General features: G+C 32.7%; 1 protein-coding gene across 4 annotated transcripts in view; it reads right to left on the reverse strand.

The window, feature by feature from the left end:
• Window positions 1–20,641, reverse strand: part of NBEA (neurobeachin) — a 736,578-nt gene that overhangs the window by 483,089 nt on the left and 232,848 nt on the right. For all 4 annotated transcript variants that reach the window (XM_058437671.1, XM_058437670.1, XM_032150485.2 and 1 more), the window contains 8 exons: window positions 19,422–19,503; window positions 19,077–19,200; window positions 18,008–18,200; window positions 15,259–16,275; window positions 13,317–13,534; window positions 10,770–10,923; window positions 3,837–4,017; window positions 1,695–1,825 (listed from right to left, as the gene is read on the reverse strand). In XM_058437671.1, coding sequence (XP_058293654.1) covers window positions 1,695–1,825; window positions 3,837–4,017; window positions 10,770–10,923; window positions 13,317–13,534; window positions 15,259–16,275; window positions 18,008–18,200; window positions 19,077–19,200; window positions 19,422–19,503 — 2,100 coding nt within the window. The remainder of the gene's footprint in view (window positions 1–1,694; window positions 1,826–3,836; window positions 4,018–10,769; window positions 10,924–13,316; window positions 13,535–15,258; window positions 16,276–18,007; window positions 18,201–19,076; window positions 19,201–19,421; window positions 19,504–20,641) is intronic.

Here is a 20,641-nt window from a genome sequence, read left to right on the forward strand (position 1 = left end):
ATTAATACAAACACTCTGTAAATTAAGATTTGTGTCCATTTTAAAGATTAGAAAATGGAGGCACAGAAATTTAAGAGATTTCTCTCAGGTCGCAAAACCAGTTAAGTGGTAAAGCCAGAATACAAACTCAGAACTGTCTGATTCTAGAGTTGTCCTCTTTTTACAAAGTACTCATAGTGCTATAATACTCTGACGTGGCCGGGCATGGTGGCTCATGCCTGTAATCCCAGCACTTTGGGAGGCCGAGGTGAGTGATCATGAAGTCAAGAGATCTAGACCATCCTGGCCAATGTGGTGAAACCCCGTCTCCACTAAAAATAGAAAAATTAGCTGGGCGTGGTGGCACACATCTGTAGTCCCAGCTACTTGGGAGGCTGAGGCAGGAGAATCGCTTGAATCCGGGAGGTGGAGGTTGCAGTGAGCCGAGATCGTGCCACTCCACTCCACCCTGGCAACAGAGCGAGACTCCGTCTCAAAAAAAAAAAAAAAAAATTACTCTGAAGTTACAAGGATCTATAACACATAGACACTGCCCTCAAGTACCTATCTGTCTGCTGTGCCTACACAAATGATATCAGGCATTACTGATGATCCATTTGTATTTAATTTCCCAAGCAAATAAGAGCACTATGGAGTCCTGCGGGCAGTAAATAATATATAGTCAAATTACAAATGTTCTCTGACAGTAGTGAAAAAGAAAAAAGTTACAACACTGCAAATAACCAACGAATAGGATAAATGTGGTCAGTCTGCTTGCCATCTGCAGAAGTTTAAAGCAATAGAACTTTTAAGATGAATTGAACTTCTATTTCATACCTTGACTTATTGAGCAAAAAGTTACTGTATCAATATTAAACATATAATTACAAGCGTAATGAGTGATAACAGACCTATGTAATTTTATGAAAACAACAAACAGAAGAAACAACCCTAAGACTGACTGGGGTGATAGTGAGGGTGTCAAAAAACATTTTCCTGAGAAAATGTAGCACTTAAGGTAACCTAGTAGTTGCACAGATTTTAGCTGGATAAAAAATAAGGATGAATACTTTATGGAAAGGAAATCATATAAAAGTCTGAGAAGTTAGGGGGAATAGCTTCTTTTGATGAACTGAATGACGTCTATGGTATGACTAAAACAGCACAAGCAAGGGTAAAGGGCTCAGAGCTGCTGCTGGAGAAGTAAGCAAGGACCAGGCACAGAACCTCGAAAAGCATGTTAATGAAACTGGAAGTGACGCCAAGGGCCAGTTAAGCATATGATAAAGAGAGCTAATTTAGAAACAAAATTAATAGTATATTTCAAAATACTCCATTCACTGAATGGGCATTCAATGAGTTTTTGTTGATTATTATGCCTACCCATTTAAGAGGAGAATTACTCATACGTTAAACTCTGTGAAAATATATGACTATTAAAAAAAGAAGTAACAGTTTTTAGTGCTAATTATAATATTTATAAGAACTTTATCAAGTAGAAATTGTTAGTAACTTCATTTAATAACCAAAACACACAAATATCAGAGAAGTTAAGTAATCTTGGTAACAAAATTGTGAAGCAGCCTAGAGCTGCCTGAGGACAATGCCCTTGCTCTCTATCACTGAGCAATACCATGGCACTTTGTTCTCATCAACTTAAAAAAGATTTTTTTCAGGTCAATTAGATTTGACCAAAAAAAAAAAAGTTTACTTACCTTCGAAGCTGCTGTAGCAGTCACACTTTGAGGAACTTCCTGAGGTTTACTGCTTCCATGGGAAGATTTATTTCCCCTGTCTCTCTGTCTTTGCCGACATTCTAAACAGTTTCTCACAGCAACACAACAAACTATTTAAAAATTCAAAAACATATTGTTAATATAAACTGTTGACTTTGATACCCTGGAAAAAGTTGAAAGTTTATTTCTTCTTCTCTTTCTTTCCCCTTGCTTCATAAATTATTAATCTTAAAATCAACTAGACCAATAATTTTTAAAATTATGAAATACAGTAGTGAAAGTACCTACAAAATATACATATGGTTAAAAATAAAACAAAATACCCATATACCACCAGCTAGCTGAAGAAATAAAACATTACCAGAGGCTCTGAAACCCCCAATGTATCCTTCCTTATTCTGTTACCCTCTGAGTTTCACAGTTCTGAATTTATGGATCAATAAAATATTTTTAAACATAAAATTCATATTTGATTTAAAAGTTTAATAAAGCTTCTGCCCTTAATTTGACTATCTTGTCGACTCTACTGAGCACAACTTCCCATTTCGGGCAATAATAGAGTATATCAGTATACTCAAGTCTCACGGGTCCCCAGATCCACCTTCTTTCATGGTGGGAAAGTCTCTGGGCTTTGTCAATAAGCATTCAATACGTACATGTTTTTATTTATTCATTTATTTTAAGAAGCAGTAGAGTACGGTAACAAATAGTGCAGAGTTTGAAATCAGACCATCACCTGAGTTTGAATCCTATATTTTCCAGTTTGGAGCTGTGTGGTTTTAGACTAGCTGCTTAAACTATCTGTGCCTCAGTTTTTGCATATGTAAAATGAGGATGAACAAAGTAACTGCCTTAGAGGGCTGTTGTGAGGATTAACTGAATTAATATATAGAAAGTGCTTAGAACAGTAAATAGCACAGGAGGTAATATAAAAGTGTTTTATTATTATTAACTTATAAAAGTTTCCTGTGGTTGATTAAACAACTAAATGTGCCAGTAGTATTAGGATAAAAATGAAATAGGGAGTAAAGTCTTGGACTATATTTAAAAATAAAAGTACAGAATAACCAAATAAATGCAGGTTTCGAGATATTGAGCCATTTTAAAGATATATACATCTCTTTCTCACACAGTTCATTTGGCAGCTCTTGTTATATGTCAATGGAAAGGTCTTTAATGGCCCGCAGTCAGTTAACCCACACCTCTTGGTTGCCAGAAAGATCTTAATGTGGTCAATCTTTCTCTTATAATGAATACAAAAGGATTCCTCTCAGCTTGCCTGTCTTTAAATAAATAATATGAAACAAACAAAAAAAAAAGGTTTCATCCCACCATTCTTAAATCAAGTCTTTGTTCCTTTCTTGAATCAGAAATGAATTTTTGACATAATCTTTAAAAGTTATGGGTGAAAACAGTACATATCAGGAACGTCCTTCCTATTTCATGCCTTGCAGTTCTTATGTCCTGCTCATGATCTAAGGCAAGTACAAAAAGAGCAGTTTTCTGGTTGTTTTGAAAGTCTAGATGGTGTAAATAAATGTTCCTTTTAAGAGAGGTAGAAATGGTTCTTATCTAAAGAATTCATTCAGATTTACTAAGAGGTTTCAGTGCTAAAGTTTCACTGCCACACAGATAAAAGGTGAACGCATGGGTATAACAATGTTTATTAGGGATATTTGTTCACCCCAAGAAACAGTAAGATAAGGATAGTTTATTTTAACCTTCTAGCATTATGTGTATCCGACATATTTGTGGGGCCAGGACACTACACTCAGTATTAGTTTACCAAAATTGGATTCATAAATGGATTTGCATTAAAAATCACTTCAATGACAAATGTTAGTCTTATTGATTTTGAAGGAATTCCAAGTATATTTCACTCTTGATTTCAAACTATGAACCATTAAAGATGATCAGTTCTGTGAAATCTCCAATGTGAAGGCATAATTTTTAAAAATTTAATAATTCTGATTAATTATAAAAATAATCTCTGTATCTCAAGATAATCTCTATATCATATAATCATCAACTTCTATCATCAATATTTTATGTACCATAGTGCTTTATAAAGCTGCTCTGTAGGTAATTATTTGACATGCACTATTGTTTTAATAGACTTACCTAATCTTAGGCACTGTCGCATTAAACCTCCAGAAGACATGTTTTTCTCAGCTTCAATCTCACTAAAATTTAGAGAGCTTGCAAACACAAGTACATCAACCATAGCCATCAGCCGGCTGAGGAAAGTTACTGCTGTCTCAGCTGACATGCCTTGTGTCACTTCAATATTTTCCAATTCCGTCTTTAAAAAAGTAGAAGATTTAAGTCTTGTTTAAAATTTGGAAATTTGGAAATATAATACATATACATACATACTACAAGTGAACATAAATTTAATATATTTACCATATTTTATAAATAAAATAAATGTTCAACTAATTCCATATACCACCAGAGCTGGTTACCAAATTCAGTTATTTTACCTACCAATTATCCTTGAATAAAGGAAAAGCCCATTTTAAAATCAACATCAGCTTTAAATGTCTTTAGTTATAAAAATGACATCCTAAACTTAAGATCATTTCACAAAGATATTTAGAGAGAACCACATATATGTACTTATACTAGTTTTGTTTTGTAATTTGTAAAGATTTTAAATTGATATTTCTTTTCTAAAATCTTCATTCCCATTAATAAAAATACATGCTTTGATTTTTCTTTCCTATAGATGTATGATGAATAATAGGGAAAATACATGGCAATTTAACTTAGTATCAAAATGAGATGGCTGTCAAATTAGAATGCATAACAATTTCTTATCCATTTTAGAATAAACTGAAACTACTAGGTACTTTACATGTAGGATAAACCTCTAGGGTAAAAATAATCAAGATCGCTAACTCGTCTACAGATATTTAATTCGTGACTTATAAAACACTAGTAATAAAAAGAATCATAGCATTCTAGATTGAAAAACTGTACTTTCACTACATTTCTGATTTCAGAGGGAATATTACAAAGTACTGTGTTTCTTAAAATGCACAACTTTATGGTTTTTTAAACAATGTCAACATTTCTTATTTTGTTTTGCACCATGGACTATACAGCATTTTAATTATTTTTGTTCCTTAGGACTAGGCCTCATTTCATCAGTGCCTCAAGGAACCAAGGAAGGGAATACTTCATAAGTAAAAAAAAATTATTTAAATTTTCTGAAAAGGGACACACTAGCCATTCCAATCAACATTACCTCTTAACCAAATGATAAATTCAACTACAAGGTTAGCATATGTAATAGGTATCTACTCCTATTTAATGTTCCATTTTGACATTGTTTATAGCCATCATTATACCTAAACTTCTCCCTGCTTGGAAGAAGCAGGAGCATTAACATGGAAATGTGAGCAGAAAACACTGAAAAAAGAACTCAAAATACTCAAAACATTTCTTGTGCACAAAATGGGTAATAAAAATGATAGGTGACTACTGCAAGCATTATATAACTAAGCTCAGTTTTAAATGATGTGTAAAATGTAACAACCATTCCTCCTTCCATTTAACAACAAAATAGGGTTAAAACCATTCTCTCTAAAATGAGCCTGGAAAGAGACAGAAATGTGTTTTCAGTTGTTATAACATTATGCCAATTCAGTACACATGGCATAAAGAAATGATTAATTCATTACTTGGATTTTAAAATGCAGATTCTTTACTTCTTAGCACTTCATGAATATACAGCATCACTTCATAATATCAATTAAAAATCTATGACCATGACATCATAGCTCATAAGAAAAAGCAAAAAATTCATTTTAAATCTGTTTTCAATTTAAAATGTTCTATAAAGGAATGAAGAACTTGGCCATTTCTTAGGTCTATCAAATACTATAAATAATTTTTCAAATGTTAAGAATTTAGAATATCTAGATCTGTGTTCCCAAGGAAATTCTTCATCATTTTGAATCACTGAAATTGCAGATAGCTATCTCTCTATATTCATTATTTAATGGTTTTGAGTGTTTTGCCCTGTCAAACCATGCTTTCATTTTAAAATGAGTGAATTATAAATAGAATTATTAAGGTGTCCATATAATCCACCGAAGTGTTTTTTTGACTGAAAAAATTAAATTTTAAAGTAGAAGGCACTTTTGAAACAATAGTCTAAAAGAGAATTTGTATTCCATTTTATATAAAAGTAATTTAAAAAATGAAGTATGTAAGCATCAAAAGATAGGGCTAAAAAATAAAGATCACTCTCATACAATTATTAAATCTTAAAATATTTCATCCAATTTGCTTTCCTTAGAACCAATTAAAATCTGATTGTACATATGACTGTAACACCATTGTGTTCATTATGATAGTTTAGAGATTATTGTGCATAATAAAATAGTAATACAACAATGCATTGGGAAGATAATCCTTTCAATGACTCTTTTAAATATACAAAAGATACGTCTCATGTTAAAGATGATATGAAAACTCAAAATATAACCAAGTCAAAAATTTCATAAGTAAGTAAAAATAAAACTTGAAACTGAAAAGCTGAAAATTACTACAAAAGTAATACTAACCTTAGAACCCTGGACATGCATTAGACAAAACAGACAACAGACCAAAAAAGTACAAGAAAAGGAAATTATTAAATTAAATGAAAATACAATGTAAAATTGAAACACAAAATAATATATTTAAAAATTATATTTGATTATTTTATTAAAAGCAAAACTCTCAGATTTTCACTTTATAAATTATACATGATCAAGGTTAAATATCAAATATTTAGACTTCAATTTATTTTTTATTGTAGTAATTCTGCCCAAATAATATATGTAAGTATAGTTCATATATTAGAAATAATGCATACTCTATTTTACAAAACAAGTATCTTTTCCTATAATTAATGGAACATTTTAATAAATAAGCTAATGTAATGCCTCTGCAAAATCCCTACCTCAATTCTGGTTTAGGCAGAAATGACTCAGGGAAATGAACTATTTATACCAACCTCTAGAATTTTCTATAAGGAAATAATGTAATTTGTATTCTCAAATATACAGAACCCTTCCTATAGTTGAAAATTCCCAGAAGTTAATAAAATAATAAAATATTTGAGAGATTATAACTTATAAACCACTTTTCCATGCTAGAAAATAAATGAGGCCTGAATATGAATAAAGGTAATTAAATAGGTATTATACTAAGTTTAAGATTATTACATTAATAATTATATTCATTATATTCAAATATCAGATAGAATTAGGTTTCACAATAAAAATCAACTATTCTTCCTAATTTTGACAAGTACATGTGAGTATAAATCTTAAAATCTGCTATTTTCATGGTACATTGTATAGGAAAACATATAAAAGCATCCTGAGAATAGTAAAGTATGATCAGTCCTATGAGATAAACAAAAGAACAGCAAAACCAACAACATTATTCGTAATTTTTCCAAATCTATTTATGATATATTCTGATAATAAAAATAAACTAAAATTAAGACTTTGTTATTTTTGGACAGAATAGAAAAAGCAGCTCTTCTCTCTTATAATTATGCAACTATTAGGAGAGCTAGAAATGTCAGTCTCTACTACTTTTCTGGGACAGAGAAAATTAAGCCCTGAATTAAGCTCCATAATATTCAGTGTTCTGGATGGCTGACTAAAGTGGTCAACTGAAAATCACAAAGTGTGCAATTTGTGGTTGATCCATGTTCTTTGCTTTTCTTTTTCTTCTCCAATTTTTCACTTTCATTTATGACCAAGTTAAACAATATATTAGAGAATAAATGAGAGGATTCTATTAGCTAGTCACAGAAACATCAACTAACAAAATCAGCAACAAAAATAATGCTGCTTTCCCAAAGCAAAGATTGGCCAAATTACATACTAAGAGGTCTATTTTTTTTCCCTGAGTACTACAGTTAAAACTATTGGTCTAACTCGGAGATCTGAAACTATTTTTTGTAATTTATTTTCTATGCTACATATGAATTTAAGCAATCTAGGCAAAACTGAAACTCCCTTAAAGTGCTGCTTCTTCAAGAGTACTAAGTTCAAGGTGCTGAAACTATCATTATAAACTATATATATACTCTTTTTTCTTAAGTTTCCATTAAGATATGTTCCTTCCAACTAAGATTAAACAGTTCAAAAATTTTCTTCCATGATGATGATACTATAACAGCAATACAAAAACGTTATCTCTAGTATAAATTACTGTACTCATCTAAATTTCCAGGGCAGAAAAGAGACCACTTCTATGTCAATCTCACAGAAATGGCAGACAAAAAATGTTTGTTTATGTATTGTCTATTGCTGCTTTTGTACTATCACAGCAGAGTTGACTAGCTATGACAGATAACAATACTGCCAATGAAACCTAAAATATTTCCCATCTGGCCCCATACACAAAAGTTTGCAAACTACTGCCATAAACCATTATTATTCCTATTTCTTCATAATATGCATATAGTAAGAATATTCTGAAAAACTATATATATATACACAAAATTACCAGCTCACTCAAACCTTAGTTTCAAATGTTTCCATCTCTCTTCATATATCTAGGATTAAAATTCTAAAAGCACCTACAAGACAATGTTTCCTTTCAGTAACCTTCACGTTGCCAATGTCTCCTTTTTTCACTTTTCCCTTCCAAAATTCTCTTTTGGCTTTTTACACTTTAAATTTAAATATAAAAAGCCCAAATATTCAGGTTTAATTTCCCTCATTATTCAACCTCCTCTTTCCCAACTTTTTCCCTCTGCTACGTTACAACTTCTAGCAAGAATATTATACAACCCAGTAATACAAAAACAACATTCATAATAGAAAAACAACATTCAGCAGTCAATACCAATCATAGTTCTACCAGATACAAAATGGGAGAAAGGTTCAGCTATTTCTCTTAAGGAAGCAATTCATTCAAAAATCATAAAATCAGGTATGGTGTACAACCAGGCATAGGTCCAAACAGTTAATGGGCCAAAATAACAGAAATATAGAAATTGAGAAAATAAACAAAGGTTTCTATAATGGAATGAATTCCCAAGTCTGTTGAGATAGTCTAGGTAATAAATAATTTTAAATTCCAAACTACAGTGCTCAAAACTGAATCGTAATAATTTTGGAAGCCAATCTCAAAGCGTCAGTATCTTTACCATACAGTCATCATCAAATAAATAAGCAAATTTGACTGGTGCAATAGTATGTATGTTATAGTTTACTTCATTATTTTAATATTCTATCTTAATAGTTAAAGATCTTTTGCCTTTAAAATTTGGAACACTATTTAGTAATGTGAATATTTTAAACCTACACAAATTTAAATAACTTATTGCTAAACTGTTTTTTTACATAAGAAGCATTTTATGTTCCATGCAAAATTTAAAAACATTCAATATTACATTTCAAAGTGAATTTCAATACAACCTTTTAAAAATTTCTTCATAACAAATGATAATTTATAAAACACAAAATGTAATTTATATGATCAAGAAAAATGTCACAAATAAAATACTGATTTATTCAGTCTTCAATATATAAAACAAAAAACACGTTGGCCAGGAGCGGTGGCTCATGCCTGTAATCCCTGCACTTTGGGAGGTTGAGACAGGCAGATCATTTGAGGTCAGGAGTTTGAAACCAGCCTGGCCAACATAGTGAAACCCCGTATCTACCAAAAATACAAAAATTAGCTGGGTGTGGTGGTGCACACCTGTAATCCCAGCTACTTGGGAGGCTGAGGAAGAAGAATTGCTTGAACCCAGGAGGCGGAGGTTGCAGTGAGCTGAGATCGCCCTACTTTACTCCAGCCTGGGTCACAGAATGATACTCTGTCAAAAAAAAAAAAAAAAAAAAAGAAAAAAAAAGAAAAGAGAGAAGAAAAAAAATGCCCTCTATGTCTCACTATTAGAAAGCATTTAAAAAAACATACACACCTCTCAAAATGTACCAGAATTTGGTATAAATCACCGGAGGAAAAGAGAGATTAAAGAAAAGGAGTGGTGTGTGTATACTTGCACTCTTCACACACCATCAACCATTTATACTGTTCTTCTTAGCTCCATTTCCTTGGTTGAGCTGCTAATTTGATTAAGGCCCTACTGGTGACTTGCTCTGTTGCATTCCTCCTTCTGAACTGGAGTGCTTCCCTTTGTGGACTTCTTGAGCAAATTCATGAATGAAACAGAAGAGTAAGGCCTGGGGAAAGTGTGTGAGGATATAGCCTGTGGCTGCTAATGCTGAAGTTTCAAGGCTGCTCTGGTGATGGTGGTGACATTAGAAAAGAACAGTAAGAAAAAGAGTCATGTAGAAAAAGCTTGTTAATGATGAAATAAACTTAGAGATCAACTTGGAAACAGTGTCTCACCAACTAATAGACATCTTAGTAAAATGAAATATTTCCCTCTGGCAAAGGTATGCTTTCTGAGCTTAAGGATGAGTTTCTAATACGGCAACAAGAACATGGGTAACATGGGAAGCAAAATTCTATATTCTTTCTCATCTGAGCAAGTAGCTATGGAGTCTGCCTTGGTATGAATCAAAGATTTTGTTTTTAATGACAACTAAAATATGAAGTTAACATTGACCTATTATATTTTAAATGACATACACAATTAACATTAAATGCCTTTAAAATGTATTATATTAACACATTTCAATGTTTTATATAGAAACAAATCAAGACAAGGCTAGATTTTGTAAAATAAATGTTGAATCAGTAAATAAATGAAAATGTTAAACAACAAGGATTTTAAGAGTTTATTGTACTATAGATTTGAAGAGATATACAATATCTTTGATGAAGAATGCAATACTCTTCTGATGAAGTATTCATCAGAATTACCAGAGAAATATTTTCATAAGCACACACAGCTGGAACCCAACACTGATAAACAAAAGTGGTGGAAATAGAAATTTAAATGGTTAAAAAGTTCCCTAAAAAGTACAGGTCTGGTTAAAATCTGTTTACAGCCTAGAACACCACTGAAATGCTCAAGTCATGTAATTATAAAATATAACCACTAGATGGAGGCAAAGTACTTACAGTTGGTGATGTAGCAGCAGAGAGCAAAGGCAAAATCCCTCCACAAGCAATGATGATGTTGTCTACCATTTGGGAAATGAGGTGAATTGTGTTATGTACAAAAATAATATTTTCATTGCTATTGACAAAATCCATTACAGACTTTGTGGAATGGCTAAAATACAAAAAACAGAAATGAGTAGGTTTTGGCTTACTTAAATGAAAAGCTTAGACAATTTACTTAGAATAACAAGTGAAAAATTATAGAATTATAGGAGCTAGCCATATTTAAAATTAAATTATTATAAAATAAAGCAATTTATAATTGAGATATCATATTACCAAAAACTAAGCATTCATCTCCACAGGATTTTGTTGTGTCCAAGTATATTAACTCATTATATTATTATTTTGCTTGAAAAATACAGTACTAGATTCTAAGACATATGACTGAATCAACAAATTTGGCTAAAAATATTTATTTTGCCAAATCTGATTGTTTTTTGTTGAAAGGCAAAACCTTTTAAATATAAAAAGTAAGTCTAATGTTAAAAATAATATGGAAACTCAAAATATAACCAATTCAAAATTTTCATAACCATAAATAAAATTTGAAACTGAAAACCTAAAAATTTAACTGAAAGTTCTATTTTGTAGGCAGTTTCAATTTGTCACATCCCCAATGACTTCAGCCCCACCTTTGACTAGTCACATTGAAAATGTATACTGTTAAAGAAGTGACATGATAGAGGAGTATAAATAAATCAGCACAAATCCAAGAACTTACTTAATAAGAAAAGGAAAAAAATCTCAAAGTAAGTTGGTAGTACAGTGTTCTCATATAAAACATACAATGTAGATGTCAAAAAAATACCCTGCTTTCGTTTGGTGTCAGTCAAGAATATAATTTTTTTTTTTTTTTCTTTTTGAGAAAGGATCTCTGCTGTCACCCAGGCTAGAGTGTAGTGGTGGGATAATGGCTCAGTGCAGCCTCAACCTCCCTGGGCCCAGGAGATTCCCAAGTAGCTGGGACTATAGGTGGACACCACCATGCCTAGCCAGTGTTTGTAAAAACAGGGTCTTGCCCTTGTCTCGAACTCCTGAGCTCCAGCTATCCTCCCACCTTGGCCTCCCAAAGTGCTGGGATTATAGGTGTGAGCCACCACACCTGGCCTGAACTGTTTTTTAATGGGAAAAAAATAAGATTAAAAAAAAGAAATTACTCCATGGTCAAAATTAAGTCAATAATTCTCACCCTTTGAAAGTTGTGAATTATTATCTATCACTGTGTATCTTAAATTTCAAAATGTTTCTCCCTGTCCTAAAAATAAAGTGCTACCTTAAAAAAATTTAAATTACATTAAATTCTACTTGGGTAATTTCATGAGAGCCCATTAAAGAAAACAAAAACACAGAGTAGGTGGATGGAAAAAAAGCTGAGTATCACTCACTTGGAGGTTACTGATATTATAATTATTAAATTACATAATTTATTTCCATACATTGGTCTTCATGTTAATAGCAATGTATTTCATGGTATTTAGGTTTCCTTAGTTACCATCTCTAGGTAATTTATCATATAACAATTAGCAATGAAAATATATGAGTAGTCTAAGAACAAATTGATCAAATAAAATCAAAAGTAAAATCTTTCTATGGCAGACTTTATTGACTTCCACAATAGTCATAACTTTTTCCCTGCTAACACACATTTTATATTTTGTTTTATTATTGAGCTTAATTGGGTATAAGAAAGACTAGCCTAACCCTAGTTACTAGTTAATTTTAGTCCCTAAAAACCAGTCATTATAATCCCATTTTCTTTTTCTGATGATTGATTTTGAAAGAGGATGTGATCCTGCTCGCTCATGAGACATAAGGGGGAAATTTCTTGACGGGCTTCTTTTAAAAAACAAAGAAGAAAAGAGAGAAGAAAAAGAGAAAGTGAAAGAGGAGAGAGAAGAAGAGGAGGCAGAGGAAAAATAGGAAGAAGAGGAAGGAAGAAGAGTCATCTCTGCCTTTTAATTTGGGCAGATTTCTTGTGATGAATTGATGTTGGGAGCTGAAGCAGCCACCTTGAATCCTAAAAGGAAAATGAGGAGAAGCCTGGAAGCCAACATTCCTAAGAATGTTGCGCTAGATCATTTAAGTTGCCCTTGTTACTTATATCCATCAACTTCCTAATTGTATTCATGCCTATGTAAATGATGTGCTCTCATAATTAATGTTTCACATTTACTATCAAAAAATTAAATTGAAAATTTAGAAAGGCAATGTTTTAATTTATGTAGATTTGTTGTCTAAGTTATCATCTTTGAACCGATATCCACTAACTGCTTAAATACTACAGGCTCTGAATACACGTCACAGGGTGATTTTAAACTTTAAACAATATATAATATTATCACTAATAAATTTAGTACATGGTATTAATTTAAACAGGATACAAGAAAAATGTGGAAATTCCTTTAATCAAGGCAGATTTTTGGTTTTGTCAAAACCAAATAGAATAGGCAATGGCAGATTTTAAATATTTGCTTTTAATTTATAAAAAAGAAATATTTCTACCTCCTCCAAACATGTACATCAGTTTCTAATGCAAATAGCAAATCAGTGAGAAGCCGCTGGTGCATTGGAGACCATTTAAACTCAGGAATACGAAACATTGTAGTCCGTGGACCTGGGCTAAACTGGCGCCGCTGTTCCTCAGTCATTGGCATTCCTCGAAATCCTAAATCAACTCGGAGATCTCGGTCTTGTTGGGTGATAGACCGACCCTGCACAGCCTAAAGAAGGAAAAGATAAACTTTTGTGGAATACAAAAGAAATGCCTCATTTTAAAATGAAACTGTGAGAATAGTAAAGTGAATAATGCTTTAATGCTTTAGCATATGACTTTAGTAGTTTAATATATTTCACATATATTATTCACCTGGTAATTCCTTGCACAGGAAACTTTTTGGGCTGAAGTCTCCATTATTGCTTTTATTTTACTATTGCAGAAACTAGGCAAGATAATCAAATACCTAAAGTTAACACCAAAGTTCACACTGAAAACCAGACCCCTTTACCCCATTAAGAGTCTTTAAATTAGACCACATTACTTCCTTAATGAAGTGAGCATATACAAAGTGAAGTATACTGGATATACGTCATCAACTAATTGTAACTAAAGCACAAGATTAGAAAAAATATTACTTGAACAGTTTCAAGTTAACTTTAAAGTCTGTTTCACTTACAGTACTTCAATTCAAAAACGCAAATGCATTTGATAAGTTAGAAAACAAACCAGAAAAATGTCTATAAACTCCAAATGAAAAACAGGCAAGCCTAGTGTTCAACAGGGAAGCCTATTGTTCAATAAACAATGCATGATGTTTTCCTTTATTTTGCATCTGTATCTAATTCAATATTCTCATCTCCTGCCAATTATCACTACAATGCAACTGCCACAAAAATGGAAATTGGCAGTTAGAGAAAAAATAAAAATGTTTTCCCCACACACGATATATTATGAAGGATTCTTACTGGAGTACAAAGACACAAGACAGGCATGGTTTACTCTTCATAGTATAAACCTAATGGAAACACATTCAATGTATCTTCAATGACACTAAAAGGCAAGTGGGGCACCCAGAGGATAACAAAACCCAAGTCATTAACGGTAAATGTGTTCTTATTTCTTAAACTCTTAACCATAAGGTATTATTTATCCTAGAAAATAAAGAAATAGTCATAACTCAGAGCTCAAAAATTAAAATCCGTATCAGAAAACATCATCTGTTTTTAGCTTTATTCCAGTGAGGTCAAAACTGAAGGACTAACATTTCCTAACAACCAGACCTAAGACTCTTTAATTGTCTTATAACAAATTTCTATTCATGTGGTTGAACAGAAAATTCTCACTGCTAATAATTCTAACTTTTCTCAGCCATATTACCTACCTCACAGGGTTGTTGTGAGGATTAAATCTGAAAACATATAGCACAGTGCCCGGAACATAGTAGGCACTGGATAAATAACAGTTCCCTTTTCCCTTCCCCTTCATTTATCAGTTCAATCTGGGCTCCAAGTCCTCTTTTCTATAATCCACAGAACAGGGTTGGGCCTGAAGCTTAAAAGGTTAAAATTAATCAAGTATCCAGAATGAAGATCTGGAGTACAAAATGTGTAAATGTAGTCACAGAGTTATAAAATGTTAGAACTGGCAGAGACCTTAAAGGTCATCCTTTAGTACAACCTCTTTTACTCGATAAGGAAACTTAGGCCCAGAGAGGTTGAGCAAAGTTACACAGAAGAATGTGGCAGAGTTGGAAATATAATTGAGATATTTTTAATTTCTTATATACATGAAATTATACCACACTATTTAGTTCCATAAATTACTATTATACTATAATTCAATATAAACATGAAGTAACTGATAAGAAATTACTCCGCTTTGGTGCTAACAACTCTATCTATTCAATGCATTTTTATTTATTTCTAGAACTCATATAAGGTAGCTTACTTGTGTCGTAGTAGTTGTTTGGATTTTTCGGATTTCTTTTCCTGATTCCTTGCCATCGTCAGACCTTTCAGTATCTGAAATTATACTTCCTGCATCAATATTTGGTACAATTTTGCTACTAGAAGACTCAGTTTCCAGAGTTGTAGCAGTCATTTCAGCATACTCCAGCCCCTTAGTTGATGACGCTAAGTCTCTTTCAGAAATACTGCTCATTCCATCTGAAGTTGTATGGATTTTGAACTCTTTTTCTTCTATTATACTGGATGTACAAGTTAAGTCTACACTACCGGTCATGTGAGCAAGCAATCCAAGATCATCACTAACACCAAGATGTACTTGTGTGTCCTGAATATTTGGAATAATGTGATTGCTAGAAAGTTCAGGAAGTAGTTTTTCCTCCTGTTTGGGTATTTTATCAAAGAGAAATGATGTACTACTATTGGGAAGGTCTTCTTTCTCATCTGCTAATGTTATCAATGGACCATTATCCTTTTCTTCATTTTTTTTAATGATACCAACACTTCCATGTACATTGTTCTGGAGTTTCTCAACAGCAGCACTATATACATTATCCAACAGAGATTCAACCTCCACAAGGGCACCATTCTCTCCACCTACTAAAGTCTCCGGTGATAAATCCATATCATCAAGCTTTACTTCTGTTGCTTCCACTTTCTCTGCTTTTATATCTACTAAAAGATCATGTACTTCCACATGTACACCACTTCCTGGTCTATCTGAATTTCCAAGAATATCATCTGACACTTTTGTTGACATGAGTAAGTCTCGAGTATCTGTGCTGACAGGGTAATCGGTCTCACTTTCTGGGCTCTGGCTTTGTGAAAGATCTTCTATCTCTCGAATTTCCATTCCACCTTTTGCTCCTGTTGTCTGTGATGAAAGACCAGAGATGGTGCTCACATTCCCTTTCTTTCCCTTTTTAATGTTTTCCTCCTCTTGTCTTTGATATTCCTCATACATTTTGGCTAGGTATTCCTTATGAGCTTCATAAGTGACCTTAGAAATAAGTAAAGAAAACATTAAGGCATTTTGTACATATCAAAAAGAAAAAACTAAATAATACAAATTAAATTGTGGAAATAGAAAAAAATAATGCCAGAAAGTTTAAGACTTCAAAGCTGGCACTTGTTAGTCCTAAAGTAAGTGCTTAGTTTCATTAAGGAACTGGAAATAATCAACAAATACAGCTATATATGATTTATTATAAGGATTGCCAAAATCACACCGATAACTCAGCAATATTAAAAGCTATTTTCTTTTAGGCTAAGTATTTCAATGTTACCCAAACCTAATATGCCAGTTAACTTCCACACATTTATGTAAGCTTAAACAGAGAATAAGCAGTTAATAATATACAATATCCAAAGTACTATTACTATGTCAGTTTTCACCATCTATTGCTCATATGTGCACCTTTCCCAACAACTGATGTTAAAAAATTCACACATATCATTAAATATATAAATTTATAAGCTATTAAAACATCACAGTTTTATCCTTATATAAGCTGCTTTGAATTTGTTACTTTACTTAGGCTTCTTTATTAATAATCAGAATACTTTTTTTGCACAAAGACCTGCAATGTCTTTTTCTTTGCTATTTTCAAATTTGTTAAAGCAATGATAAATCTGAGGTGTCAATACTTCACAAAATGTAAATTTATAATAGAAACAAAAGCTTTTCTAATATTTTTTAAAGTTCATAGTCTTTCTCTTACAGACATGGGTGCTATTAATGTATATTTAAATAAGTTAACTGAATTTTAGATTGAGGGGACCATCCTTTAAAGAATATCTCATAATACAAAAATCCCCTTAATTTTACAGAAGAAGAAAGCAAGTCTCAAAAGTGGGGGTTGGTAACATAAGGCCCATGGGACAAAACTGCTTACCATCTCTTTGGGTGAATAAAGGTTTATTCAAACAAAGCCATGATCATTCATTTACATTATGTATTGTCTTTCACACTGAACGGCAGAGTTGAGTAGCTGCATCAGAGGCTATATAGCCCACACAGCCTATAATATTTACTATCTATCCTTTTAAACATTTTTTTCTAACTCATGTTCAAGAAGACTTAATGAGTCTCCTAAAATCACAAAACTCAATTAAGGCACAGAATAAATTAAAAGCCATACTTCTGACACCCATGCTTCTTCTATAACACTTCATGATGAGAAACCCGTAACTCTGAATTTCCAGAATCTAATGTGTATATACTTGTACAGTTTAATTCACTATTTCATTTTACCAAAGATCAGATAATACTTAAAATAGACATACAGATTTTTAAGATTAAAAATAAAGAAAAGATAATGCAATTAAAATACCACTAAACTTAAACACTGTATTTATGATTCACTTGGAAATGAAAAAATATGACTTCTTTAAAAGTATATTTCAGAGACTATTTCATGAAATATTTTTCCAAGAACCAGTTGAAAGAGCAAGTGGCTCAGATTAAAGTTCCCAGATTTGCTATAAAACAGATGTAGGTCAGCTTTGGGTATAAAACCCCTGATTTATAAATTTGGGGTTTGAATTAATTCATCTATAAGCCACTTTCAAGTTCTAACAGTCTATTAACAGTGAGGGAAAAAATACAAAACTGAGATACAGGAATCTGTCAAAATCTAAGATGCCCACAAGATGGCACCAGATGCATATTTGTAGCCATTTAATCCACCGCAATAACTCTGATGATATTAAAATGTTAAATCCCGTGTTACCTTGGAATGGGCTATTGAGAGGGTATCCACCCAGACTCTCCAGCCTCCCCATTCATATTTTATTGCATGATACAAAAGAATCCGGAAGATATTGTAGACCATTTCAGTAATCTTCTGTTCCTCAGAATTTTTAGGATTGATATAGCCAAGAGAAAACATCCAATCCTGCCACACTGAACACTGCAATAAGCATCTAGGGAGAAAAAAATTTGATCTCATTAAAAGTATCCAAATTAAGTTTGAATTTATTATTTTGAAACTTTGATAAATAAAACAGTGAAAATATAATCTGACCTCAGTAAAGCAAGGTGTACCGTCATGCTGCACATTATATATTCTATACTTGGAATGACTTTCTCTTATTTCTCTACCAGGAAAAATCCTAATTATCATTCAAAATCACTTTCCTAACTTTCACAGTCAAATTTACTTATTGCTTCTCTACTTTCTCACCACCTTTAGCACTCATAATGTACTTAACACATTATACATTAATCATTGCTTTACGGTTTTGTTTCCCGCTGGAATGTGCTGAGACTGTGTACTAAGACTATCTTGTGTAGCACAAGGTCTCACACTGAACACAACAGGCACTCAATCAATATTTGTTAAATTATAGACTCAGGCAATGACTACCCCAGAGTTCATGGCCTCAGACTCTATCCCATGTTCTAGCTAACTAGCTTAAAAATGCACAACAATCAGCCATAAGAAAAATGGGGTGGAAAGCATAGACAAAAATGGGGAAATCCAATACAATTACAACTGAAAGTTCTATTGGTGATACACGGGTACCACTAAAAGGGATATTACATTCTAAATAAGAGTTTGTTTATATGTATATTCATATATACAATTAAAAGATAATATCCATGTAACAAAATAAAAATAATATAAAAATAAATAGAAGTATACTGAATTCAGATTATGTCAAAGAAACATAAAATGCCTTTTCTGATGATTAAAAGTATTTAGCAATATGGAAAAGATTTGAAATGAACTGAAAATCTAAAAGAGAGAAAATATTAATTATGGAATAAAGTGTTGTTATAGTATCCAAACTGCTTACCTTCTATTTTCACGGCTGTTACTGAAAAGTTTTATCATATCAGATAAAAATAAACGACGAACTTCCATCAGCTCTGCACTTGGTGTAGAGTTTTTTAACAAAGTTGCCACCACTTTAAGAATCACTGTAAAGAAAAATCTTGAAGATTTGTAACCATATCCTATGTTCAACTCAAAAAGTATTACTGACTTTCAAATAAATACTTAACACTATAAAAGGTGAGTTAAAACTGTCATGAACTAGGTAAACACCATAATGATTTAAGGGGTTAGGAAAAGTTTTGATTTAGTCTCCTATGTTGCCATGCGCCTACCACAATACAATAAAGAACTGCCATTTGCTCACTTGGATTCTGAATTTTCACTGTAGAATCTGGCTCTGGATGTGGTTTGTGTACGACCTGAGTACATACTTGTTCTGTCAAGATCTGAAAGATGAAGAATTTGAACTTCATTTAGAAAACAATTTAAATCATAATTGCAAAATACAGATATACAATGAACCTGCAAAAGAAATGTCAATGCAGTCCAAACCAAAAGAAACATCTCTTCTAAAGGGACTTTTTTCTTTCTTTCTTTCAAGACGGAGTTTCACTCTTGTTGCCCAGGTTGGAGTGCAATGGTGCAATCTTGGCTCACTTCAACCTCCATCTCATGGGTTCAAGTGATTCTCTTCCCTCAGTCTCCCAAATATCTGAGATTACAGGCATGTGCCACCACACCTGGCTAATTTTTTGTATTTTTAGTAGAGACAGGGTTTCACCATATTGATCAGGCTGGTCTCGAACTCCTGACCTCAAATGATCCAACCACCTCAGCCTCCCAAAGTGCTGGAGTTACAGGTGTAAGCCACCGTGCCCAGCCCTAAAGAGACTTTTTAATGAATTCCACATACTTCTAAACTCTTTAACTCTGTATTCACCAAGTTTTATTTATTATTTATACATACAAAACCAGAACCAGTATCTATAGAAGATTAGGAAATTAATGAATTTATTGTTTGAAATGCCTTTTCAGTGTTCATAAAATTATTTATGAACCACTTTTTTTTTTTTTTTTTTTTAGAGACAGAATCTCACTATGGTACCCCCAGGCTGGACTGCAGCGGCACAACCATGGCTCACTGCAGCCTCCAACTCCTGGACTCAAGCGATTCTCCTGCCTAAGTCTCCCAAATAGCTGGCACTACAGGTTCATGCCACCACACTCAGCTAATTATTTTTCTCATTTTTTGGTAAAGATGGGGTCTCACTTTGTCGCCCAGGCTTGTGTTGAATTCCTGGGCTTCTGAGATCCTCCTGCTTCAGCTTCTCAAAGTGCTGGGATTAAACGCATGAGCCACCACATCTGGCCCCTACTTCAGTAAGTGTGACAAGGGAAAGTTCTTCCTAACAATGTGGCTCGTTGTCATTTACTAATGAGTTTTTTTAATTATTTCTTTCAAATACAAAAAAACAGTTGACCAAATAAAGGAAAGAGAAAATTCTAAAACGTTTACTAACTTTCCCACTAAAATGTGGGAGCTGAATTTTGAACATAATCTTCACTGTTATATTCCTAGTAATC

Source organism: Hylobates moloch, unplaced genomic scaffold (genome assembly GCF_009828535.3).
Source record: "Hylobates moloch isolate HMO894 unplaced genomic scaffold, HMol_V3 SCAFFOLD_4, whole genome shotgun sequence".
Classification (NCBI taxonomy): Eukaryota; Metazoa; Chordata; class Mammalia; order Primates; family Hylobatidae; genus Hylobates; species Hylobates moloch.